General features: G+C 37.0%; 1 protein-coding gene across 7 annotated transcripts in view; it reads right to left on the reverse strand.

Moving 5' to 3' along the window:
• C3G (C3G guanyl-nucleotide exchange factor) overlaps positions 1–27,966 on the reverse strand; it is a 144,885-nt gene that overhangs the window by 42,678 nt on the left and 74,241 nt on the right. For 4 of the 7 annotated variants that reach the window (XM_067785558.1, XM_067785557.1, XM_067785556.1 and 1 more), the window contains 2 exons: positions 12,324–12,645; positions 8,783–9,242 (listed from right to left, as the gene is read on the reverse strand). In XM_067785558.1, coding sequence (XP_067641659.1) covers positions 8,783–9,242; positions 12,324–12,645 — 782 coding nt within the window. Of the gene's footprint in view, positions 1–8,782; positions 9,243–12,323; positions 12,646–16,615; positions 18,617–27,966 lie in introns of those variants that run through there. The other 3 variants (XR_010953197.1, XM_067785559.1, XM_067785554.1) reach the window with 1 other exon arrangement.

A 27,966-nucleotide genomic window follows, 5' to 3' on the forward strand; every position in this document is an offset into this window, starting at 1 on the left:
TCGGCCAGGAAGATCTTGCTACCCTGCAAGACGTGGTGTCCGCCCAACGTTTGCTGAGCTGAATCGAGGCCCAGCGGGATCCCAAAATCCCGGTTCAGTTGTACCGATGCGGGCTAAGAGATCCGCTTGACAGTTACCCGGGATATCACTATGGCCCGGGACCCAGATAATCTTAATTGTAAAATAATTCTATGCAATCGCAAGCGAGGTCAGGCACTCCCAAACCACTCTCGATCGCGAGCTCAAGGCCTTGATAGCCGCTTGGCTATCCGTAGTAGCACTGGATAGCATTCCATCCACCGCATCCTTAATCGCAGCAACTTCCGCTTGGAATACACTGCAGTGATCAGCCAACTTAAACTTGCGGCTTACATTTAGCTCTTGACAAAAGACTCCTCTCCCCAAGCTTTCCATCCAGCTTCGACCCATCCGTGAACAAGTTAACCGGTCCCATGCCCCACATAATTCCTCTTCCCCACTCCTTTCTCGGTGGAATGACTGGCGTGAAGGTTGTATAGGAAGCAGTTATACCAATCAGCGCCGTCCGTTGCACGGACATTAACATTTTGGAGGTGCTCGCCGCGTCCAGTGCTTTCCACCAGACCAACACCCCATATAGCAGAATCGGTTTGACCACCATCTCATAAAGCCAGTGTACTACTCCTGGCGAGAGTCCCCTTCTCTTTCCGATAGCCCCTCTGCAGCAGTACAAGGCAATGGCGGCCTTCCTGGCCCGATCTGCCACATTGGGTCTCCAGGACAGTTTCTTGTCCAAAACAGTCCCCAAATATTTAACCCTATCAGAAAGTACCAACGGTACCCCTCCAATCGAGGGAGTTCTGAATTCGGACATCTTATATCTTTTTTTTTTGTTTATAAAGGTAAATTTCAAAAAAAAAAACCAAACCCAAACTTACTGGACCGTCCCATTTTAATTACCTCCGACTGTTTCGATGTATGTAAATGTTTAATATTTGCATTTTTAATACGCCGTTTTGCCTGAATTGTTTTTTTGGCGCGCGCTATATTTATCGTTGAATCAGAGTGACAACAGCGCTGTTAGCTTATTTATAATATCTACAGCAGCGAACAGAATAACAGAAGTGGCCATTTTTACCAAATTTCGTCAATTAAATTCTTCTATTTTTTTTTTTCGAACTTTTTCCGAGATTGGTTTGCATCGTTTCAGTAACAAAATTCATAAAATTATTTTCTTAAAATATCGAAAGTAAAAACCAACATTTTAATTGACGTATTTCTAAAAATACTGCCACTGTAATTTTTCCGTTCGGTACTGTAATTTCAGTCAGCCTGAGGGCGCGCTGATTCATGACGAGTTTGTTTTGTTTATTATTTTTTATTTATTCTTGCTGCTGCTATTGTCGCGCTTTAATTTGCGACTACATTTTTGCGCACTGCACAGCTGAGCGATGAGCAGCAACGTGATCTCACTGGATCAGGTACAAGATTTGCAAATAAACAGACATATACACTAGGGTGGGTCGATTTCTATGGATGAAAGTCAACCGATATCGCGCCATCGATTTTTAGATAGGATTTGGGCTCAGGAAAAAAGTTCCACTACGCATACCCAAAAAAATAATTTTCGAACCTGCGAAATTTCATTTTTTTGACTTTTTTTCGACTTTGATTTTTAAGTTTTTTTTCAAAAAACTGTTATCGCCAACGTTTTTAGCGGACATTTTTGGGTCGAACAGGGTATACATATGAAAATTTTTTAGTAGGTCATGAAAAAAACCTTAAAAATCAAAGTCGAAAAAAAGTCAAAAAAATGAAATTTGGCTGGCTCGAAAATTATTTTTTTGGGTATGCGTAGTGGAACTTTTTTTTCCTGAACCCAAATCCTATCGAAAAATCGATGGCGCGATATCGGTTAATAAATCGACCCAGTCTAATATACACACTTTCTTATAATCGTGAGCAGAGTATGCAAAGTCATGAAATTTATCACAAATGTGTCGAGTGAATATACAAACAGTACGCGAGCACTTCCTGAATCACTATGCGAGGAGCATTACAAACGAAGCTCTCGTTTTTCGCAAGCAAGCCTTTAGGCGATTGGAAAATGTTACGATACCTAATAGCAGTGACACACGTTTCATGATTAGTTCTGAACTGAGCTAAATAGGGAAAAAACAAAGTATATGTAGCCTGCAGTTCGGTGTAGTTGACCATTTTGTAGGACAATTTGTTTTAATATTGGTACATATGTAGCTTTTCATAGACATAAAGTTTGCGAAGCGCTTTCGGCGGATGAAAAAATCAATAGGACGGTATTTTGTTGCAAATTATTCACTAACTAGTTGCGAAGAGAAAAAATTTGCCGCACTTTTCCAAGTGTGTTTTTGGGTGTTTCGCTAAGTTCACGTGAAGTTAGCTAGGCAGCCTCATAAAAACTGACTTTTTCTTCAGTGATCCAAATGTTACTTAGTTGGTATTTTGTAGCGTATTAATCGCTAATTGGTTGCAAAAAGAAAATTTTCGTGACTATTTTTTGGGTGCTTCGTTAAGTAGACGTGTAGCACCGAAGCGCCCTCGGAAAAACTGTCTTACACTTCATTGATTGAAATGCGTCTTAGCTTGGTATATGAGTCACTAATTATTTGCGCAAATAAAAATTTCTTGTCCAAAACAGTCCCCAAATATTTAACCCTATCAGAAAGTACCAACGGTACCCCTCCAATCGAGGGAGTTCTGAATTCGGACATCTTATATCTTTTTTTTTTGTTTATAAAGGCAAATTTCAAAAAAAAAAACCAAACCCAAACTTACTGGACCGTCCCATTTTAATTACCACCGACTGTTTCGATGTATGTAAATGTTTAATATTTGCATTTTTAATACGTCGTTTTGCCTGAATTGTTTTTTTGGCGCGCGCTATATTTATCGTTGAATCAGAGTGACAACAGCGCTGTTAGCTTATTTATAATATCTACAGCAGCGAACAGAATAACAGAAGTGGCCATTTTTACCAAATTTCGTCAATTAAATTCTTCTATTTTTTTTTTTCGAACTTTTTCCGAGATTGGTTTGCATCGTTTCAGTAACAAAATTCATAAAATTATTTTCTTAAAATATCGAAAGTAAAAACCAACATTTTAATTGACGTATTTCTAAAAATACTGCCACTGTAATTTTTCCGTTCGGTACTGTAATTTCAGTCAGCCTGAGGGCGCGCTGATTCATGACGAGTTTGTTTTGTTTATTATTTTTTATTTATTCTTGCTGCTGCTATTGTCGCGCTTTAATTTGCGACTACATTTTTGCGCACTGCACAGCTGAGCGATGAGCAGCAACGTGATCTCACTGGATCAGGTACAAGATTTGCAAATAAACAGACATATACACTAGGGTGGGTCGATTTCTATGGATGAAAGTCAACCGATATCGCGCCATCGATTTTTAGATAGGATTTGGGCTCAGGAAAAAAGTTCCACTACGCATACCCAAAAAAATAATTTTCGAACCTTCGAAATTTCATTTTTTTGACTTTTTTTCGACTTTGATTTTTAAGTTTTTTTTCAAAAAACTGTTATCGCCAACGTTTTTAGCGGACATTTTTGGGTCGAACAGGGTATACATATGAAAATTTTTTAGTAGGTCATGAAAAAAACCTTAAAAATCAAAGTCGAAAAAAAGTCAAAAAAATGAAATTTGGCTGGCTCGAAAATTATTTTTTTGGGTATGCGTAGTGGAACTTTTTTTTCCTGAACCCAAATCCTATCGAAAAATCGATGGCGCGATATCGGTTAATAAATCGACCCAGTCTAATATACACACTTTCTTATAATCGTGAGCAGAGTATGCAAAGTCATGAAATTTATCACAAATGTGTCGAGTGAATATACAAACAGTACGCGAGCACTTCCTGAATCACTATGCGAGGAGCATTACAAACGAAGCTCTCGTTTTTCGCAAGCAAGCCTTTAGGCGATTGGAAAATGTTACGATACCTAATAGCAGTGACACACGTTTCATGATTAGTTCTGAACTGAGCTAAATAGGGAAAAAACAAAGTATATGTAGCCTGCAGTTCGGTGTAGTTGACCATTTTGTAGGACAATTTGTTTTAATATTGGTACATATGTAGCTTTTCATAGACATAAAGTTTGCGAAGCGCTTTCGGCGGATGAAAAAATCAATAGGACGGTATTTTGTTGCAAATTATTCACTAACTAGTTGCGAAGAGAAAAAATTTGCCGCACTTTTCCAAGTGTGTTTTTGGGTGTTTCGCTAAGTTCACGTGAAGTTAGCTAGGCAGCCTCATAAAAACTGACTTTTTCTTCAGTGATCCAAATGTTACTTAGTTGGTATTTTGTAGCGTATTAATCGCTAATTGGTTGCAAAAAGAAAATTTTCGTGACTATTTTTTGGGTGCTTCGTTAAGTAGACGTGTAGCACCGAAGCGCCCTCGGAAAAACTGTCTTACACTTCATTGATTGAAATGCGTCTTAGCTTGGTATATGAGTCACTAATTATTTGCGCAAATAAAAATTTCTTGTCCAAAACAGTCCCCAAATATTTAACCCTATCAGAAAGTACCAACGGTACCCCTCCAATCGAGGGAGTTCTGAATTCGGACATCTTATATCTTTTTTTTTTTGTTTATAAAGGCAAATTTCAAAAAAAAAAAACCAAACCCAAACTTACTGGACCGTCCCATTTTAATTACCACCGACTGTTTCGATGTATGTAAATGTTTAATATTTGCATTTTTAATACGTCGTTTTGCCTGAATTGTTTTTTTGGCGCGCGCTATATATATCGTTGAATCAGAGTGACAACAGCGCTGTTAGCTTATTTATAATATCTACAGCAGCGAACAGAATAACAGAAGTGGCCATTTTTACCAAATTTCGTCAATTAAATTCTTCTATTTTTTTTTTTCGAACTTTTTCCGAGATTGGTTTGCATCGTTTCAGTAACAAAATTCATAAAATTATTTTCTTAAAATATCGAAAGTAAAAACCAACATTTTAATTGACGTATTTCTAAAAATACTGCCACTGTAATTTTTCCGTTCGGTACTGTAATTTCAGTCAGCCTGAGGGCGCGCTGATTCATGACGAGTTTGTTTTGTTTATTATTTTTTATTTATTCTTGCTGCTGCTATTGTCGCGCTTTAATTTGCGACTACATTTTTGCGCACTGCACAGCTGAGCGATGAGCAGCAACGTGATCTCACTGGATCAGGTACAAGATTTGCAAATAAACAGACATATACACTAGGGTGGGTCGATTTCTATGGATGAAAGTCAACCGATATCGCGCCATCGATTTTTAGATAGGATTTGGGCTCAGGAAAAAAGTTCCACTACGCATACCCAAAAAAATAATTTTCGAACCTGCGAAATTTCATTTTTTTGACTTTTTTTCGACTTTGATTTTTAAGTTTTTTTTCAAAAAACTGTTATCGCCAACGTTTTTAGCGGACATTTTTGGGTCGAACAGGGTATACATATGAAAATTTTTTAGTAGGTCATGAAAAAAACCTTAAAAATCAAAGTCGAAAAAAAGTCAAAAAAATGAAATTTGGCTGGCTCGAAAATTATTTTTTTGGGTATGCGTAGTGGAACTTTTTTTTCCTGAACCCAAATCCTATCGAAAAATCGATGGCGCGATATCGGTTAATAAATCGACCCAGTCTAATATACACACTTTCTTATAATCGTGAGCAGAGTATGCAAAGTCATGAAATTTATCACAAATGTGTCGAGTGAATATACAAACAGTACGCGAGCACTTCCTGAATCACTATGCGAGGAGCATTACAAACGAAGCTCTCGTTTTTCGCAAGCAAGCCTTTAGGCGATTGGAAAATGTTACGATACCTAATAGCAGTGACACACGTTTCATGATTAGTTCTGAACTGAGCTAAATAGGGAAAAAACAAAGTATATGTAGCCTGCAGTTCGGTGTAGTTGACCATTTTGTAGGACAATTTGTTTTAATATTGGTACATATGTAGCTTTTCATAGACATAAAGTTTGCGAAGCGCTTTCGGCGGATGAAAAAATCAATAGGACGGTATTTTGTTGCAAATTATTCACTAACTAGTTGCGAAGAGAAAAAATTTGCCGCACTTTTCCAAGTGTGTTTTTGGGTGTTTCGCTAAGTTCACGTGAAGTTAGCTAGGCAGCCTCATAAAAACTGACTTTTTCTTCAGTGATCCAAATGTTACTTAGTTGGTATTTTGTAGCGTATTAATCGCTAATTGGTTGCAAAAAGAAAATTTTCGTGACTATTTTTTGGGTGCTTCGTTAAGTAGACGTGTAGCACCGAAGCGCCCTCGGAAAAACTGTCTTACACTTCATTGATTGAAATGCGTCTTAGCTTGGTATATGAGTCACTAATTATTTGCGCAAATAAAAATTTTGTCAGTGCTAAGTGTTCGAGGATGCCTCGCTAAGTCCTCGTCATTTTGGCTAAGTCCCCAAAACAAAAAGTACTTAAAACAAGTAAGGAAGGCTAAGTTCGGGTGTAACCGAACATTACATACTCAGTTGAGAGCTATGGAGACAAATTAAGGGAAAATCACCTTGTAGGAAAATTAACCTAGGGTAACCCTGGAATGTGTTTGTATGACATGTGTATCAAATGGATGGTATTAAAGAGTATTTTAAGAGGGCCATGGTTCTATAGGTGGACGTCATTTAGGGATATCGCCATAAAGGTGGACCAGGGCTGACTCTAGAATTTGTTGGTACGAAATGGGTATCAAATGAAAGGTGTTAATGAGTATTTTAAAAGGGAGTGGGCCTTAGTTCTATAGGTGGACGCCTTTTCGAGATATCGCCATAAAGGTGGACCAGGGGTGACTCTATAATATGTTTGTACGATATGGGTATCAAATTAAGGGTATTTATGAGGGTTTTAAAAGGGAGTGGTGGTAGTTGTATATGTGAAGGCGTTTTCGAGATAATGACCAAAATGTGGACCAAGGTGACCCAGACCATCATCTGTCGGGTACCGCTAATTTATTTATATATGTAATACCACGAACAATATTCCTTCTAATATTCCAAATTCTTTTCATCTCGCCCTGCAGAACTTTTTCATTTTATTTTACTTAATATGGAAGGTGCCACACCCATTTTACAAAGTTTTTTTCTTAAGTTATATTTTGCGTCAATAAATCAATCCAATTACCATGTTTTATCCCTTTTTTCGTATTTGGTATAGAATTATGGCATTTTTTTTCATTTTTCGTAATTTTCGATATCGAAAAAGTGGGCGTGGTCATAGTCGGATTTCGGCAATTTTGTATACCAATACAAAGTGAGTTCAGATAATGACGTGGACTGAGTTTAGTAAAGATATATCGATTTTTGCTCAAGTTATCGTGTTAGCGGCCGAGCGGAAGGACAGACGGTCAACCGTGTTTAAAAACTGGGCGTGGCTTCAAACCGAGTTCGCCCTTTTTCACAGAAAACCGTTATCGTCCTAGAATTTTAGCCCCTACCAAATTTCACAAGGATTGGTAAATTTTTGTTCGACTTATGGCATTAAAAGTATCCTAGACAAATTAAATGAAAAAGGGCGGAGCCACGCTCATTTTGAAAATTTCTTTTATTTTTGTATTTTGTTGCTCCATATCATTACTGGAGTTAAATGTTGACATAATTTACTTATATACTGTAAATATATTAACTTTTTTTTAAATTTGACTTAAAAAATTTTTTTTTGTTTAAGTGGGCGTGGTCGTTCTCCGATTTTGCTAATTTTTATTAAGCATACATATAGAAATAGCAGTAACGTTCCTGCCAAATTTCATCAATATATCTTCAACGACTGCCAAATTACAGCTTGCAAAACTTCTAAATTACCTTCTTTTAAAAGTGGGCGGTGCCTCGCCCATTGTCCAAAATTTTACAAATTTTCTATTCTGCGTCATACCTTCAACTCACCTACCAAGTTTCATCGCTTTATCCGTCTTTGGTAATGAATTATCGCACTTTTTCGATTTTTCGAAATTTTCGATATCGAAAAAGTGAGCGTGGTTATAGTCCGATATCGTTCATTTTAAATAGCGATCTGAGATGAGTGCCCAGGAACCTACATACCAAATTTCATCAAGATACCTCAAAATTTACTCAAGTTATCGTGTTAACGGACGGACAGACGGACGGACCGATATGGCTCAATCAAATACAATACTGATGATTTTGATATATGGAAGTCTATATCTATCTCGATTCGTTTATACCTGTACAACCAACCGTTATCCAATCAAAGTTAATATACTCTGTGAGCTCTGCTCAACTGAGTATAAAAGGAGGGTCAACATTTTCGTTTACGCAACTTGTTAGCGACTAATACCCAACAAAATACAAGCTTAGTCGCATTTCTATCAGAGAAGTGTAAGTCAGTTTTGAAAGGGGTGCTAAGCTAACTACCGCTGAGCTTTGAGAAGCACCAAAAAAAAAAACTCTAAAAAAAAGAGTGACACAATTTTTCAATATTCCAGTCGCATTTCGATCAGTGTAATGAAATCCGTTTTGGAGAGGGTGCTTTGCTTACATCACGTAGCGAATCCCCAAAAAAAAAAACGTTTTTTCCGGGAAGTGTATCAGAGACCGATCCATTAGAGAACGCTTATGTTTTAAGCAACTTGCTAACTTAATTTGTAATTCGTTCGCCATTGTGTAGTATTGCATGAATGAATTAAAAATTGTGTGGATTTGTTTGTTTGCATACTCTGCTCATACATATTAACATACATAAATATGTAAATAAAGACAAAACTTTTCAGCGCACTTACTCGAACCGCATCACCAAGTAAATCAACAATCTCCTTTACATTATCTTCACTAAGTAATGCTTTTAACTGTTGATGCTGCTCATCTAGCCCGTTATCTTCATTACCTCTTTCCTCATCGCTACGTCGCGCTGCATAGATAAGCATTACCTCATCACAGAGCTTAACTAATTTGCCAAGCGATTGATAGACTTGTTGTGTCGCCGACAATAGGACGGTACTATGTTTGTCCAATGCATAGGACTGTATAACGGTATACATGCTGGCGATTGTCTCAAGGATCACTGTCGCATTACCTGGCAAAACTTCCAGCTTCGATTTTAATATCACATCACGAAAGTGCTTTAAGGCATTCGATATATCCTTAACATGCATTTCTAATGAACTGGCAGATTTGGCTACCTCTTCAGCAGTCGGTGGGGGTTTCATTGGTTTGCTGCGTGGACTGTGTGGAGAATGGGATCTAAAGAGAAAAGGAGAGTTTTTATATTAGTATGTCAATAATTTTTTTGAGTATTTAAAGGAATCTAAAAATCCAAATTTTTTCATCTTGTGCGTGTTTGGAGTTATATCAGTTTCAGCATTAAGCCATCTTCAGTGCAATTATTTGCCTGTGACAGGGACGATTAGATCGTGCCTTAATGACGCTCTAAGCGCGGTATGAAACATTGCACTGATTGATATTTTGACTCATATTGGAAGGAGTTTTATTTATTTCTAGACAAATTTAGTTAAAAGCCGTAATTTTTAACCGGTTATTTAGCTTGGACTCTGTGTAGCGGCCGCTCGGCCTCCCATTGTGAACGAATCTTATAATTAAAATTTAAGTAACTTCCCGATAAGCTACAAGCTTGAAATTTGGAATATAGTTCGGAACCCGATGACAATGCAATAATTTCCGGTCCGATTTGGCTCATATTTGGAACACATATTACACACAGAAATATAAATCGCTTCGATCGGATCGAGATATAACAAGTAAGGAAGGCTAAGTTCGGGTGTAACAGAACATTACATAATCAGCTGAGAGCTTTGGAGACAAAATAAGGGAAAATCACCATCTAGGAAAATGAACCTAGGGCAACCCTGGAATATGTTTGTATGACATGGGTATCAAATGGAAGGTATTAAAGAGTATTTTAAAAGGAAGTGGGTCATAGTTCTATAGGTGGACGCCTTTTCGAGATATCGCCATAAAGGTGGACCGGGGTGACTCTAGAATGTGTTTGTAGGATATGGGTATCAAATGAAAGGTGGTAATGGGTATTTTAAAAGGGAGTGGGCCTTAGCTCTGTAGGTGGACGCATTTTCGAGATATCGCCACAAAGGTGGACCAGGGGTGACTCTAGAATGTGTTTGTACGATATGGGTAGCAAATTAAAGGTATTAATGAGGGTTTTAAAAGGGAGTGGTGGTAGTTGTGGAAATGAAATGAAATGAAATATGTGAAGACGTTTTCGAGATATCGACCAAAATGTGGACCAGGGTGACCCAGGCCATCATCTGTCGGGTACCGCTAATTTATTTATATATGTAATACCACGAACAATATTCCTGCCATGATTCCAAGGGCTTTTGATTTCGCCCTGCAGCACTTTTTCATTTTCTTCTACTTAATATGGTAGGTGTCACACCCAGTTTACAAAGTTTTTTTTTTTTAAGTTATATTTTGCGTCAAAAAACCAATCCAATCACCATGTTTCATCCCTTTTTTTCGATTTTGGTATAGAATTATGCATTTTTTTCATTTTTCGAAATTTTCGAAACCGAAAAAGTGGGCATGGTCATATTCGGATTTCGCCCATTTTTAATACCAAGATATAGTGAGTTCAGATAAGTACGTGAACTAAGTTTAGTAAAGATATATCGATTTTTGCTCAAGTTATCGTGTTAACGGCCGAGCGGAAGCACAGACGATCGACTGTGTATAAAAACTGGGCGTGGCTTCAACCGATTTCGCACATTTTCACAGAAAACAGTTATCGGTATAGAAGCTATGCCCTTACCAAATTTCACAAGGATAGGTAAATTTTAGTTCGACTTATGGCATTAAAAGTATTCTAGACAAATTAAATGAAAAAGGCGGAGCCACGCCCATTTTAAAATTTTCTTTAATTTTTGTATTTTGTTGCACCATACCATATCATTACTGGCGTTGAATGTTGACATAATTTACTTATATACTGTAAAGATATTCAATTTTTGTTAAAATTTGACTTAAAAAAAATTTTTTAAAGATTAATCGTCATCCGATTTTGCTAATTCTTATTTAGAACACATATAGTAATAGGAGTTAATTTCCTGCCAAATTTCATCATGATATCTTCAACGACTGCCAAATTACAGCTTGCAAAACTTTTAAATTACCTTCTTTTAAAAGTGGGCGTTGCTACGCCCATTGTCCAAAATTTTACTAATTTTCTATTCTGCGTATAAGCTCAACTCACCTACTAAGTTTCATCGCTTTATCCGTATTTGGTAATGAATTATCGTACTTTTTCGGTTTTTCGAAATTTTCGACATCGAAAAAGTGGGTGTGGTTATAGTCCGATTTCGTTCATTTTAAATAGCGATCTGAGATGAGTGCCCAGGAACATACATACCAAATTTCATCAAGATACCTCAAAATTTTCTCAAGTTATCGTGTTTACGGACGGACGGACGGACATGGCTAAATGAACTTTTTTCGCCCAGATCATTTTGATATATAGAAGTCTATATCTATCTCGATTAGTTTATGCCGTTACAGGGTACCGTTATGCGAACAAAATTAATATACTCTGTGAGCTCTGCTCAGCTGAGTATAAAAATACTCGTTTTTGTCGTCCGATTTGGCTCATATTTGGAACAAATATTACATACAGTCCGGTAGAAGTGACATCAAAATATTTTGGAGTTCGAGGAGGGACAAGCATACGTAGCGCCGAGTTGAGTAAAGTCTGTGGAAGCATTATTTATTGAGGACTTAGATTGTAACAAATTGTCAGGAATTATAAAGATAATAATAACTCACTAAATGAACCAAATAGAATGAGAAATAATAGGCAATTAAATAAATACTAAAAACTTGAAAATAAAATAATTTAAAAAAATGTTTAGTTAAACGGTTTTATTGAAAACAATACTGACATGAAATAATAATAATACTAAAAGCTAGAAAATAATAAGTTAGGTCCTAGGTACTAGTCATCACACTCCTCTCATCAATCTAGGGCGTTGTTCAGACAATTAAATAAAAGCGTTGGGAGCGTCAAATTTCCTTGTCAAATCTGGCTTCGTGTGGAAACCATTTTAGCATTGTGTCATCTTCAGTGCAATTATTCTGCTCGCTTTAAGGTCACTAGGACCATTAAGCCGTGCCTTAATCAAGCTTGAACGTGATATTCAACATCTTTTTAGGTATATTGGAAGGATTTTTATTATTTTGAAACCAAGCTTCGATTCGTTGCGTCACTCTTTCCGAGTTGGATATTTAGTTTTAATAACACCCGAAAAACAGATAACTACTGTGCACTATTATTATTATCAGTTATGTATAACTTACCTCCCCAGCGTATTGTTCGGTGTTCGTATCATTGAAATTTTCTCAATAAGATCGTCCTTGAATGAGCGCGCTCTACGCGCTAATTTTATACCCTTTAAACTGTTCTTATGGCCTGAAGTTGACGAAACACCACCATATGCGGAGCCACCAGGTGTTTGGTATATTGCACTATTGCCGCTCAGCGGTGTGCTTGCAGATTGTTGTGAAGTTGGCGTGGCAGGTGAAGGTGTATTTGGTGATGGGGTACCAACACCTCCGCAAACTAGATTTGTTTGTGAAGAAAGCGATGTATTGGGTGTGGATGGAGAACTAATGGCACTGTCTGCAAATAGAAAGATATAAAACAGAAAAATTTGTTAGTTGTTTGATAAGTTAAGGTTTAATTTTGAAGAAACTTAAATAGATCACACGAAAACTTGACAGTTAAAGATGTAGAAACGAACTGGCGAATAAAGCCGCAATAGCTTCGGAATAATTTTAATGCGTCTTCTGGTTTCTTTTGGTCAACGTCAGTTCAGTTTGGTTAGATATTGTATATTGCTGGGACCAGAAAAGAGAGCATTTTGAGTACATTTCGGTTCATTTTAGCACTTTTTGGAATCAATAATTATAGAATTATTTCATTATCATATCGGGATTGTTTTGAAACACTTTCTAGCAACGTCGCTGTACAAAATGGTGTTCCTTCCGGGACTATTTTGACTTCTTTGGGGCACAGTGGCGTCGGATTTAATGTCTGGTATATTTTTGAACCATGCAGGACTTATTTTCTACGGCATTTTTGGCCCATTTCGGAAACTGTTTTCGTGCCTATATCTAAATAAATTCTGGTACACTATTTTTTTATTATAATTTTGATACGTGTTCAACACAGTTAGCAGGGAAACAACAGTTTCTTTCAAGTTAACTTGGGGTCTTTTTCCAGAAAGGCAATGTTTTATTTCGGATCCAGGTCGGTACCCTTTCGATATCATTTCGGTATAACTTTCAAACTGCTTCCGGGACCATTTCTAGACCACTCAGGGACTATTTTCTACACCAATTTAAAATCACTTCGGGGGTTGTTTCCGATATTATTTCGCTATCTTTTCGATGTTGTTCCCGGGACTATTTTCGGATCACAATTTTCAACCAACATTTAATTATTACACAACGTTTTTAAATCGAAAGTTGCTATTGGTTGATCTCCCACTAAGCTTTGTCTATTTGAACCGAATTGAATAAAACTTGGAAAATAGTGCATACATAAGGTCAACAGCCAAAAGTTCAATTGACGTTATCACCTCTTCAGATAAGATCAAAGCCACGCGATTTTTTATTCCAAATTTCCTCTAAACTTTTAACTGAACAAGTTCTTGTTATCTCGGAGAGGATGTCATTCGGCCAGTTTTAATCTGACCAAAATATAGAAAAACGAGCGCATTATTCGAAAGTCTATATATATATATACACATCTATATAAATGGAGGCTATTTTTCCATGTAATGGGTTGGTGCTCAAACGGGCGAGGGTACCTTGACCACACTTTCACATGTGTTACGTACATTAACCTATATTGTTTTGGTCCTTTAATTTTTAAAATCAGACACACTAGGGTTTTGAAACCCAAAACATGGACCCTGGTATGTACAAGGATATCAATAAGGATATCAAATGAAAGCTTTAATACAAAGGTTAACTCAACACGTTTACGAGAAATAGGCCAAAATGTGGTTGGGGGGTATTATATGTATATCTTATTTCTCGGGTCACAGCGTTTGTTGTTGAACCCTTTTCAACAGCACGACCGGATTTCGTGAAATTGGGTATATTGAGTAGGTTTAAGAATCGGATCTTATCTATTTTTCATACCCCTGAACGGTAAGGGAGGTCCATCCCAAAACATAGAGATGAACAAGAATAAAAAAACTAGAGAGGAGAAAAACGAGGGAAGGAGAAAGAGACTGAAAAAATAGACAGAGTTAGAGCTAGACGACGATAGAGATATAGGGATAGATGGAGCAGGGGAGGCAGAAGGGGAGGGAGCTAAAGAGAGGGATGGAAAAGACGGAGAGGGAGAAAGAGACTCAGAAATAGGAGCGAATAAGAGGATAGAGAAAATGTGGAGAGAGTGGGAGGGAGAGTAAGAGGTAAAAACTTCTTAAAATTTAGGGCAAAAAGTAAGGGCAGAACAACGTCTGCCGGGTCAGGTAGTGTTTAATAAAAAAAAATTTCCTTTTCATTGGACTGAAAAGAGATATAGCGTAACTCTAACACAACAATTGGTAACATTTAAATTCGTGGAGGTGTGAAACATGTTGTTGTTGTTGTTGTAGCAGTGCTTCGCCCCATCCAATAGGTGCCACCGATCACAAATTGTCATCAATATCCTCTAACGGGAGTCCAAGGAAACTTGCTATTTCAACAGGGATGGACCATAATGTGAGGGTTGTTAGAGGCGTTGGTTCCACATTACAAGAGCTGGTTGGTGTCATGTGGGGACACATTGCAAGCAGGGCATACATTTTGTATGTCGGGGTTGATTCTGGATAGTTAAGAATTTAACCTGTTACAGTATCCAGATCGAAGTTGAGCTAGAGTGACTCGCGTTTGCCTGGGGAGTGTGCGTCCCTCTTCCGCAAGTTTTGGGTATTGTTCTTTGAGTACTGGATTCACCGGGCAATTCCTGGCATAAAGGTCCGACACTTGTTTGTGGAGTTCAGTGAGGACCTGCTTGTGTTTTTGGCTTCATACGGCTGAGTTCTCAGGTGCCGTATTTCCTCATAATGCTTACGGAGATGACTCGTTAAGCCCCTGGGCGGTGTTGGCTCATCAATTTGTTGCCTGTTAGGATGCCCAGGTTTCTGGGTATTCAACAGGAACTGTTTGGTTAGCATCTCATTTCTCTCCCTGATGGGGAGTATTCTCGCCTCATTATGTAGATGGTGTTCTGGGGACATAAGAAGACAGCCTGTGGCGGTTCTGAGAGCAGTACTTTGGCAGGCCTGTATCTTCTTCCAGTGAGTAGTTTTTAGGCTTGGCGACCATATAGGGGACGCGTAGCATGCAATCGGCTGGCCAATTGCTTTGTAAGTGGAAATGAGCGTTTCTTTGCCTTTTCCCCAAGTACTGCCAGCAAGAGACTTTGGGATTTTATTACGGCTCTGGATTTTCGGTACAATTGCGGCTGCATGCTCACCAAAATGTAGATCCTGATAAACGTCACACCCAAGATTTTGGGGACGTGGATGTGCAAAATGGTCGACATTTGGGAAACATAATAATTGACCTTGAGAAGAAAAAGAGTTGGTTTCGTGACCATTTTTCGGAAAAGCACGTCATTATCATTGCAGCAACTATATGAAATTTGACTTTGTGGTCACTTCATATGGTCATAACTTGAATTGACTTTGTGGTCATTTGGATGTTGTCCTATGGACTTTAGGGTAAATGGACTTTAGGGTAAATGGAATTTATGGACGTTCGCCTTATGTCGCCCCTTCTTTTTATCCAGGTGCTGTCACCTACATATATGAACCTATTTTTTTTTTTTTAATTTAAATGAGGTAATCCAATATTTGCATCAAACGCAATTTATTTTACGACGAATTTAAAACTTTTAAGTAGGGTTGCCGTCGGACCTTATTTTACATATATCTTTATTTCGGTAAGGAACGAACTCATTTGGATAAAAATTTTCAAATAGATTGCGCGCTATAATCAAAGATTTTTACTTAAGTGATAACGCTTTGGATAAAGTTATAAGGTTGCCACGTACTTGAGTTTGTGTGAGACATACCAAAATGGGTTGTAACGAAAGATTTTTACGTCACATTACTATAGATATATTTGTAAGTATGTTTGCCACCTTAATTTATTATAAATCTCGTCTCTTCTATTCCCTTGTTTTCTCTTCCCTTCCCGTCTCCACTCATCTCTTATCGTTTCTTCCCGCCTCTTCTCTTCTCTTCTCTTCTCTTCTCTTCACTTCTCCTTTCTTCTCTTCTCTCCTCCTTTCTTCTCTTCTCTTCCCGTTTCTTCTCTTCTCTCCTCCCCTCTCCTCTCCTCTCCTCTCCACTCCTCTCAGCTCCTCTTATCTCTTCCCGTCTCTTCTCGTTTTTTTCCTTCTCTTCTCTTCTCTTCTCTTCTCTTCTCTTCTCTTCTCTTCTCTCTTCTGGGTCACGTAGTTAAAACACAATTAAATCCATTATACGGTGCTCAAACAATTATATTCCTTACACGGGAACCTATTATTAGTGTTGCCTTATCTGAACACAGCCTTATTACTAAACATTTTGCTATAATCAACTTACATTGTACAACATTTTTCACGACCACACGCGGTCTATAGGGCGTATATAAAAATTTCGGTGATTTCAATTTACGTCGCTGATAGAGTTTCATGCCACGATCCAATGAATACGAAAAAACATGTTGACGTTCGGCAAAGGCGCAATCGCTTACGAACGAGTCATCGAAGTGCGGCATTGCATAACAAAGTAAAAAGAGACAGCGGCGACGGCGAAGGACAAGGAGTAACAAAACGCTTATAGGTCAGCAAGCATAAATCACAGACACAATTATTAAGGCGATACAAAAATAAAAATTAAGCACCGATAGAAAAACAAAAAAATTTATTGAAAGTTCACTATGTGTGACAGCTGTAGAGGCTATTAGTGCCAGCACACACAAAGGTGCACCTTCACCAATGCAAAATTAAAAAGTCTATCTAACTTTTATGTGTATGAACGATAGAGTTTGTTTAAAATTGAGGTTAGTTAAGTAGCCATTTGATTTATTAGAGGGGAGGCTGACTTGATGGCTGCTGCACCGGTTGGCGTTAAACATTTCTTGCGGCCACTTTAATTGACAATGCACTTTTCAACTAATTTGCTTTCGAAACGACATTAGTTAAATAATTAAGTTAACACACACATACGCGGGCGAGCCATGTTAGCGTTCTCCCTTTGTCTCTTACAATACATATGCGGCTGCTGCTAATTCGGTGCGTCGTAGTCGTGAATGCCGCACCGATGAGGTAAATGTAATTAGCAACACGTTATCAAAGTGGCTGTAATGAGTTTGAGTGGTGCTATTGCCTGCAAATTAGAGCCGGTTGAGAGAGAGCAGTACATTTTAGCAGTTAACAAAGACTCGGCAGCACGGTAGCACTTTTTTACACACACATATACACACATTTATATATAACCGTTCTTTATTATTATTTTTTTCATAAGCTCTTTCAAAAAAACTTTTAAGTTTAATGTCCTCAAATTCCTTTCATAAAAGTTCGCAGCCCATTTCGGGTTCTTTTGTTAAAAATGCAGCTACGTTGCACTGCACTCGAGCGACACCTTTGTCCGCGCTTTGTTTATATCGCATAGACAATGTCGTCGAAATATGAGTGGATAACAAAACAATAAAACGCTAAGAGTTTTAATTGTAAGTCCGACAGAAAAAAATATGTTAAAAATACGTTCGGTTCCGGTCTGTACCGCTGCATGAATTGATGTGTCGTTACCGTAGTTGCGCGTATGCTTGACGATGTTTGTTGCCTTCGAGTTGGGAAAGGGCACTGAGCTATAACAACTATAGATGGCAGCTGTGAGCCAGCTCTACCACTAACGAACTAAATTTTGCCGGCGGAGCAACAACAATGGCAATAGCCGCTCTCGTAAATCGTCGCACAGTGTGCTTTTTTGACACACAGAGTGATCGATAGGTGGCAATACGGATATAAGGTTTTTTTTTATTCACTGACAGATCTGATAAACGTTGCCCTGCTTAATAGGCTTAATAGGAGCCAGTTCCGTTTAGCCAGTTCTCACGACTGCGCCACTTACCCAATATATCCAGCAGGCCCGGTAAAACATCGCGCGGGTTGTTGACCAAATATATTCTTAGCAGGATTGTTAGGTCATCTGCGTAGGTAATCATCCGGCAGCCACTGGCTTCTGGCTACATGAACTCAACCAAAACCCCTCAACTCCCACATCAGCTAGGATGCTTTCGGTGGCCCCAGCCAGGACATTGTTAACCTCTTGAATGTGCAGAAAGCCACTTAGAGGCGTATCCGTTAAACCTTACAAGTGGCGTGCTGCGATGCCGACAGTAATTCCCAATGAATTCTGTCCCATAAGTACTTATCATCAAGCGCTTCAACGTTTTTAGGAGAAAGGACGAGTAATCGGTCTTAAATCCTTATATGATACGCGGAAGCTCTTACAGATCTTTGGAATGAAGGTAGCCTCAATATGAACCTAGTCTGGAAATTTAACGAACATCGCTTGCGAAATTTGAAAGCCGATAAAGGATACAAATTCCGAGGATTCGACAAACCTCCAGCATCCGCAATACCTATGCAAAACCAGGGCAGTTAAGCTTAATTCCGAAGTCGCTACAAATCTTCACGCAAGATAAAAGTGTACTGGAAGCCAAATAACTGCTAGTCTTAAATTGATTAAAGGGCTCGAGATCGACTGAGTACGGACATTCGTAAACCTCCATCGACTTTTCGGAGACGCTGACATCGAGCATTCTGCTAAGACGTCGATGCCAGCCGAAAATTATGCTGCTCGATCACTGCAACGTCTTCCAGGCAGCTGTCGCCGCTATCAAGAATACGGTAGATATGATTTTAATATTTGAGTTACATATTCAGGTGGCTCAGGCCGCTAAGATCCGCCGCAGAGAGGTATATTGCTGATATCACTCGTAATGGCAACGAACTACTTTTTGATAAAAATTATCTGGGTTCCTGGGCATAAAGATATTCCTTATATGATTTAATAATCGGGGATTGCCCGTATTGCTTTTTTTTTAAATGTATGAAAACATTTATTTGAAGCAATTTTTTTTTTAATTTTATAATTTATTTAATAATTTGGGAAAAATTTTAAACAACGTGACATCAGGACGGACAAGGCGACAGCTGTTTCGATTATACCTTGTAAATCTCTTCAAAGCCTTTTCTCCCGGGAGTGGGAGTCGAACCCGCACTCCTATGATAGTTGAACTGGTTATAAACGCATTCAGCTACGTCATGCCTTAGTTGTTGTAAAGTTTTTTCCCAATTGCCTTCTTTTTGCATATTTTAATCTTTTACACATTGCATACTTCGTATGCAATTATGTGTTAAAGCTATGCTTGGTACGGCGGTTTTCAAAGAAACTTTGGTTTTGTTGCTGTTTTTGTTCTATTTATAGAACTACAACGAATTAACCAATTTTGTCTGTTCGTATGATTTGATAATCGGGGATTGCCCGTATTGCTTTTTTTTTTAAATGTATGAAAACATTTATTTGAAGCAATTTTTTTTTTTAATTTTATAATTTATTTAATAATTTGGGAAAAATTTTAAACAACGTGACATCAGGACGGACAAGGCGACAGCTGTTTCGATTATACCTTGTAAATCTCTTCAAAGCCTTTTCTCCTTATAACTGTCACGCTGATCTCTTGGGCCGAGCAGTCAATTGCTACCTGCACGTGTCCGCCACTGAGACTTTGTGAATCCGCTAGCCACTTGCCGTATGCTATCCATAAGGTAGATCTCAAGTCAGTTGGGCTGACACTAGCTATTGCCAGGTTTCGAGGCCTTTCTGGCCAGTTGCTGACTTCAAGTGCTGTGTGCAAGACAGGTGGAATTCAGTTACTTTATGCTCAGTTGTCTAGCCTTTCTGAGAATGATAAAACGTAAATATTTTAGTGGGGCGTATTATCTCGTCCGACTATGCAAGATCGAGTAACTCAAGAACTGCAACAAAACGGCCGTTTTAAGCGTTCTGACTCCCAAAACCTACACTGTGCATCGATAAATAGCGAAGACAACGGATATATGAAATACTATATAATAAATACACCTCACGGTGAGAGTAACTAAACAATCACATCAACAACAAAAAGGCCAATAGTCAACTTTACAACGAGTGGAACAACGACGTCAGACGTTAGTGAACCTGCTGGCCCAGCCTTAGATGATGAGCATTCAAGCGGTCAGTCAAACAGTCGGTGTGGTGTACCACTTCGCTTTTGTCAACAACACACAGCAGCGCCCAAATAACATTGCTTTCGACCATCGACCTACACAGGGCAGCAGCAGAAAACAAAAACATTCAACGTGACAAATATCAATGTAGAAATGGGCCTATATAAACAAAGGTATAGCATCAATAACAACAAAACAAAAAATTAAAACAATACTGCACACGGGCTAACAATGAGCACTACCTCCCCTGCTGCTACCACTGCACTATGGCACAAAGCGCTTTGTTCCAATATTAAAAATTCGCAGATGGAGCACCCGACTTTTCATATAGCTGAATCGGTCTTTCAACATTCGTGCCCTTTGAAAGTTATAGAGGAGAAAGATAACCAGCTTTGATAGACGGAGTTCCTCGACGAAAACTTTCCAATGGACCGCTCCTCTCATACTGGGAACTCTAAAAAGCGGAGTTGGGAACATAAATATCGGAAAGTAGGAATGCCAAACAGGATTCATAGACAAGCTTCTTGGTTCGTGGTGAAACTTCTGTGAAAACGGAAGCCTGCATCTGCATGTCTCAGGAAAATCATCTCAAGAAATACTCGCCACTTGGAGTGCTTGGGGGTTGTGAATGGTTTTTGGGGGATCATAGTAATTACTATTGCTTAGAGTGGAAAATCATTTAATTGATAGCGCGGTTGCGCATGCAATATAGGAACCCCTGTCAGTAGATTTTTTATTCCTTTTTAACATTTTTTTTTTTAACAAAATTTTTTTTACTTTTTCTTTTCTTAATACTTTTTTAATACTTTTTTGGGGGTTTTTTATATTTTCTATATTTTTTTTATAATTTTTTTTATTTTATAGTCTTGTTATGTAAAATTTGTTAATGAATTTCATCGTCTATTCATTTTCATATATTAGCAGATTTTTGTATGCCTTTCTTATAATATTTTTATATTCTTTTTAACTTTTGTTTTTAATTTTTTTTTTTTGTAATTTTAATTTATCTTTTTTTTTACATTTTTATTTTTGTATTTTTCTTTTACTATAATTTTAATTCATACTTTTTTGAAGTTTTTATTATCATTTTTAGTTTTTTTTTATAATTATTTCTTTTTATTGAGTTTTGGATTTAATAGTATGTTCATATTCACGTATTGATAGATTTAACTTTCATTCTTTTTAATTTTTAGTTTAAATTTTTTATATTTTTTTTTATTATCTTTTTATGATTTTAAATACTAATGGTCTGTTCATATTATACATTTTTATATTTTCAGTTAGTTATAGACGTCTTTCACAATATTTTTTGGAATTTAAAAAATTTTTTTTTACGTTTTTTATCATTCTTTTCTTTTTAAGAAAAAACGGCCGAAATTTAAAAATTTAAAAACTTTCGAATGCTCGACTAAGTTTTCAACTGAGAAGTCTATAAACTTTTGATCATAAAAGCAGCTTTTACTGACCCATAGTACACGCTGCTACCGCTACTGTCAGCATTGATACTCACGCCTTGCCCAACTTACACAATACAAATCGAGTGTGGTACTCGTACATCTCGTTCAGCGGAGCGTAAAGCAACCGTCCAACCAAGACTTGAATGAAATATCAATACAAAACAAAACAACAACAAATGCGCCAAAATAAAATAAATTGAAAACATGTCGAACCACCAAAGGTACATAAAATCTAAATAGAAAAATAGGTAAAGCAATGTAAAACAAAAAAAATATCACAGGAGAAAAGTGAAATTCGCTTTTTAGCAAACTCATCAATATGTTCCGCATTGGGGCATCGACCATAAAGGAACACCACTAAGGCAATGCTCAAATTGTTGCGCCAAAAAAGAACTGACCAACCAATGGTCTGTATGTCGAAATGCTCAGTAAACAGGAAGGAAAATTACTTTATAAGTAGCAAATGCGGAAAAGAGGAAGGAAGGATTTTTTTCCGTAAGCGATAATTGGAGAGTTATAAAAGAGATTATTTTGACCCCAAATGCTTTGCTTATTTTTAGGGTTTTATGCTCGAACTGGCCCTACAAGATAAAGATAACTTGTCCACAATCAATGAAGGAGACAAGGAGTTGTTGGTTAGTTGGTAGCTGTGCTGTCCGCCTCATAAAATGCCCTTAATTAAGTATCGCGCGGGAGCTGTGTTAAGTCACTTTTTCATAGAATGATTTGTTGTGACCTGCTCTTAGATAACAGTACACTTATACACCAGGCAGACGGCCCACGTGGTGTGACGGTAGCGTGGTCCGCCTACCATACCAAAGATCCTGGGTTCACGCCCAGGGCAAAGCAACATCGAAATTTTAGAAACAAGTTTTTTCAATTAGAAGAAAATTTTTCTAAGCGGGGTCGCCCCTCAACAGTGTTTGGCAAGCGGTCCGAGTGTATTTCTGCCATGAAAAGCTCTCAGTCGAAACTCATCTGCCTTGCAGATGCGGTTCGGAGTCGGCATAAAACGAGTAGGTGCCGTTCCGCCAAATTGTAGGAAAAACTAGAAAGGAGCACGACGCAAATTGGAAGAGAAGCTCGGCCTAAAATCTCTTCGGAGGTTATCGCGCCTTACATTTCTTTTTATTTTTTTATACACCATGCTGAAACCATTTGGCTCGTTGAATGGAAAACCGATTCTTTCATATTGTAAGTAGGTCACGTTTGTTTGGTTGTGCTACGGTGCCAGAGATGTATCAGTTACAGACCGATATCTCTCGGAACAGTTTCTGCTTGCTCTTCCACCCTATGTTATATGTTATTTTTCCAGGTAATCTTACTGTCTCGACGCCTGGGAGACAGTCTCGGTTAAATCTCGTTGGGGCTTACATATAGCCTCCGAGGCGGATTCTATAAAAAACAGGCCTTTTACAGCAATAACGATGCCGTCTGCGGCTTTTACTCCATTTTTATCGGGCCCTAGTACAATATCCTTTAGTGCGACAATCCACAGAAGCGGATGTTGGCTTGTATTATCCTATTTTACAGCATCGCTGTTGTTGTAGAAATAAAAACCCCTAGCCGGTTACGGGGCTTAGAATATACCCGCGGTAGGTATGCCTGTCGTAAGAGGTGACTAAATAATTCAAGGGGTTGTGTAACGCAACCCTTGCAGGAGGTTGTCAGCGCAATTTATAGCTTCTCCAACCATGTTGCCAATCTAACCTACCCGTGGCGAATCCTGTTTGTTTAGCAGCCGAGGCTTTGGCGACCCCAAGATACTCATGGAACTGGGGTGTGGGGCGGGATGGCCTATAAGGTTCCATGTGGTCATATTAAATCGTTCTCGGGATGGTTGGTTATCCTTCAATGGTCCTTGTTACCGGAACGTATCGGTTCTATATCCGCCAAAGGACAATTTACATCGATTACACTCCCCAAAACTTTCGGGAAGTGTCTTTATCGCTACAGCAACAGCTTTCTCAGCATTGATCGTGTTTAGTAGGAGATAAGATTGTTTATACCCGCTCTGCTATGAGCTTTGTTTTGCTAAAAGCTCCTCTTATGTATGATCGGCTGCCAGAGTGAATTGTTTTTAGCATAAGGATCTTTCAATGGTACTATGCTATGAGCTTATGGCCAGGAAAAGCTAGGGTCCAGTTATAACCGACCTTATGTCAATATCTAAAAGCCTTTCAAGGACCTTTGGCATGAACGATGTAAGGGTTATGGTGCTTTATTTATTAGCGTTTTCATGATATCTTCTTCCCTCTTTAGGTATGAGTATGTTTCTAACCCTTAGTGCTCATGAGGATGTTTATTAGGTCCCAAGCAGATTCCGTCCATGTGCGCTGAGATGAAAGTTAAGTGGATATAAAAAGCACTCGAAATAATAATTAAAAAGCAATTAAAAGAACAGACGGAGATGGAATTGAAATTCATTCGGTTGTTTCAAATTGGCATTAGTTATACCTGAAAAACGACCAAAAGAATCGCCGATTTATGAAGATGATTTATAATTTCACCTAATCTGATAACGTTTGCACGATTTTTGTTTGTAGATAAACCTTAGCTTTCTCTTCATTAAGCACTTTCGAAAGTATTTAAGCTTAAAATAAATAGACAAATATTAGATACTAATTGTACATTCACTTGAAATATGTTGTCCATCAACACCGAATCTTGAAATGAGGAAAACGTGAATTTTGCAATTCGCTAAGAAATAGAGCAAAACAAACAAACAAAAATAACTATAAATAAAATCTACGTGATTTGTATGAATGAGAGGAATGAGAGATTTTTGTACAGCAAGGAATTTATGAGCCAAAAATTAAAAGACAACCTGAATGGTGGAATGTCAAAAAAAAAAAAAACATTCAAGCAGCCAAGAAGATAAAAATCAACTAACTATCTAAACGGTATTCAATTTTGGTAAGTGGATTGCATGCGAGAGATTTGTTTGGGTCATAAAAATAAAAGCGCCGTAAATTGCACTTTAAATTTTGTTTGTTTGAAGCCTGCAGATGACTGTAACAACAAGATTTCGAGTAAGTAAATTTACAGATAAGTAAAGCAAATAGGTGGGGGGAGGGGCTTACTATGCCAACTCAAGCAACCGTCGGATTTTGCATAACCGACTTCGCTGAAATTTGGACAGCTTTTCGTACATTAGAAAAAAGGTTATCATTATAATTTTTGGTACAATTTTTCGAGTTAACTTTTATTTAAATTTCTTATGTTGTTTTAAATGAATTTGGTGCAAAATTTGGCAAAAAAAAGTTTTTAAGACTTTATACTTTATGATATGAGAAGTGTGGAGCGGAATTTTAGGCAACAAGAAGTAGAATTTATTATAGGAAATGTAACGCTGCGAGTTGGAGTGGGTGTGGAAGTGCGAGGGAGAGTTGGCGCGGGAGTGTTAGTGGAAGTGAGAGTTGGAGTAAAAGTAGGAGTGTGAGTTGAAGATGGCGTGAGAGTGGAATAAGAGATGGACAAGAATAAGAAGAAAAATAGTAGGGTAAAGTAGGCGAGAATGGTATAGAGGGAAGAGGGGAAGCGAGGCTCCCTTTTTGAATGTAGGCATACCAATTTTCGGGTAGGAATTTTTATACTACAGAACCGAAGAACTTTTTTAATACCGATATAAAAAAAAATATTTTTACGAGTTACTTTTGCATATTCTATTTTTTTTTTTTTAATTCTTAAAAACGAAAACAAATAGAAAAAAATATTAAACAAGGGTGACGAAAAAACAAGAAAAATCTAGTTTTTTATAAGAGCAAAGAAAATAGAAGAAATGGAAAACTAATATTATTAAAAAAAAAAAACTAATAAAAAACCCACAAAAATATCTAATTTTTAAAAAATTATTTTTTGCATATTTTTGAAAAAAAAATTCTTCAAAAAGGGAAATTTAAAAAATATTAACAAACGGAAAGAACAAGAAGAATAAGATTTGTAATGATATTTAGATTGCACATTTTAATATATTAAAAAAATAAAAATTTAAAAAACATATTTAGGTAGGAAATAAGAAAAATAAATAAGTAAGAAGAATAAGAAAAAATCAAAAATTAAAAAAAAAAATGGAAAAAAAAATTTATAAAAAGAAAACTTGCATTGAGTTAACTTTTGCATATTTTTTCAGTCAATTCAATAAAAGGGGAAGAAAAATAATAAAAAAATTAATATAAAAACACAAAAATATCAATTTTGTAAGGAGTTATTTTCTGCATATTTTTTCAGAAAATCCTTCAAAAAAAAAAAAACCAAATGGAAGAAATATTAATAAAAAGAAAGAAACAAATAAAGTTAAATTTGTAATGAATTATATGTTGCATAGTAAAATTAAATAAAAGGGAAACATTTTTTAAAATATATTTATGAAAAAATAGAAATAGGGAAAAATATAAAAATAATAACAAATTAAAAAAAAATATTTATGAAAATAAATTAAGAAAAAAAAAATTCTAATGAATAATCTTTTGCGTATTTTTTCAGAAAATTCTTCAAAACAGAAATAAAAAAAATAACTGATTGAAAATTGTTTAACAAATTATTAAGAAAAGGATAATTTTTTCGTCCTTAATGAAGAATAACAGAGGAAAAACATAACAGAAAAAAAATTTAAAATCTGGAACTTTTTACAGAGAAGAGCAAGCTAATAAAAATGCTTGCCAAAAAACTAGCAAGTATTCCATTCCACAATTCTTTTGTTCTACCTTTCTAAGTAGAGTTACTCTCCATGTGAGGATGCCCTTCCCACTTTACCAAAAGTATATACTACTTCATCCCGGACATCTACATCTACACCTGCGTAGAAAAATAAACAGCAAAAATTATTAGCAAATTTTATCAGTTTTTTTCTTGTTTTTTTTTTTTTGTTAATTGTGAAATAAATTAAAATAAATTGTATAAAAACAATTTCAAATTTCGAAAATTTCATGAAATGAACAATTGTTTGTTTTGTAGTGAAATTCATCCAAGTTTGAAGCCTTTCCAAATTCGAGTTTTTTTCCGAATTTCGACAATGTTTTCAAAAAAAGAATTGTCAACATTAGAGGAAGTTTTTAGAGAATTCACACTTGTACTGATGTTCAGAAAAAAGTTTAAAAATTGCATGACAATTTTTAATTTTATATTTTTGAATTTTTTCGAACACGCTTTCGAACTTTTTTTACACAGTTTTCATTATTTAATTATTTTCGTCGTTAATTTTTTGTTATTAACTGGTATTGAAATTTAATTATGAATAAATAAAAAAATAAATGTAAGGCGCGATAACCTCCGAAGAGATCTTAGGCCAAGCTTCTCTTCCAATTTGCGTCGTGCTCCTTTTTAATTTTTCCTACAAATTGGCGGGACGGGATCTACTTGTTTTATGCCGACTCCGAACGGCCGAGGGGCGACTCCGTTTAGAAAATTTTCTTCTAATTGGAAAAGCTTGTTTCTAAAATTTTGATGTTGGTTTTCCAGGGGTGTGATCCCAGGGTCTTCGGTGTGATAGGCGGAGTACGCTACCATCACACCACGGCGGCCGCCATTTAATTATGAAAACTTTTAAAAACTCTTAAATTTTTCTAATTATTTCGATTGCTTTTCCAAAATAGGTTTACAAAGTTTTCGTTATTTAATTGGATTCGTAAAACTTTTTTTTATAATTACACTATGCCATAAAATTCACTTTTTTTCTAGGTATTGGACCAAACAAACTTTTTTGACGAGATTGAGGCTTAAGTATAAAAGTTAGCCTCCAAACAAATAGATATCGGCATTCGAAGTTTGAAATTCTATATTTCGAAATTTAATTTTTTTTATTGTTAACGCGTTCAGCAAATTAAAAAAGTAAAAATGTGGTTGGTCCGCTCTTTTCCCTTTTTTTGAAGGCTTGAATTCTTTTTTTGAGAAATTTAGTATAACAGCTGTTATTACTTACTTACTTAATTGGCGCTTAACCGTCTAAACGGTTATGGCCGTCCAACAAGGTGCGCCAGTCGCTCCTTAGCTCCGCCAACCGGCGCCAATTGGTCACACCAAGGGAGTTTAAATCGTTATCCACCTGGTCCTTCCAACGGAGTGGGGGCCGCCCTCTACCTCTGCTTCCATAGGCGGGTACCGATAGAAACACTTTCTTGGCCGGAGCATCATCATTCATTCGCATAATATGGCCTAGCCAGCGCAGCCGTTGCGTTTTAATTCGCTGGACTATGTTGATGTCTGCGTATAGCTCGTACAG

This window comes from Eurosta solidaginis, chromosome 4 (assembly GCF_040869045.1).
Source record: "Eurosta solidaginis isolate ZX-2024a chromosome 4, ASM4086904v1, whole genome shotgun sequence".
Classification (NCBI taxonomy): domain Eukaryota; kingdom Metazoa; phylum Arthropoda; class Insecta; order Diptera; family Tephritidae; genus Eurosta; species Eurosta solidaginis.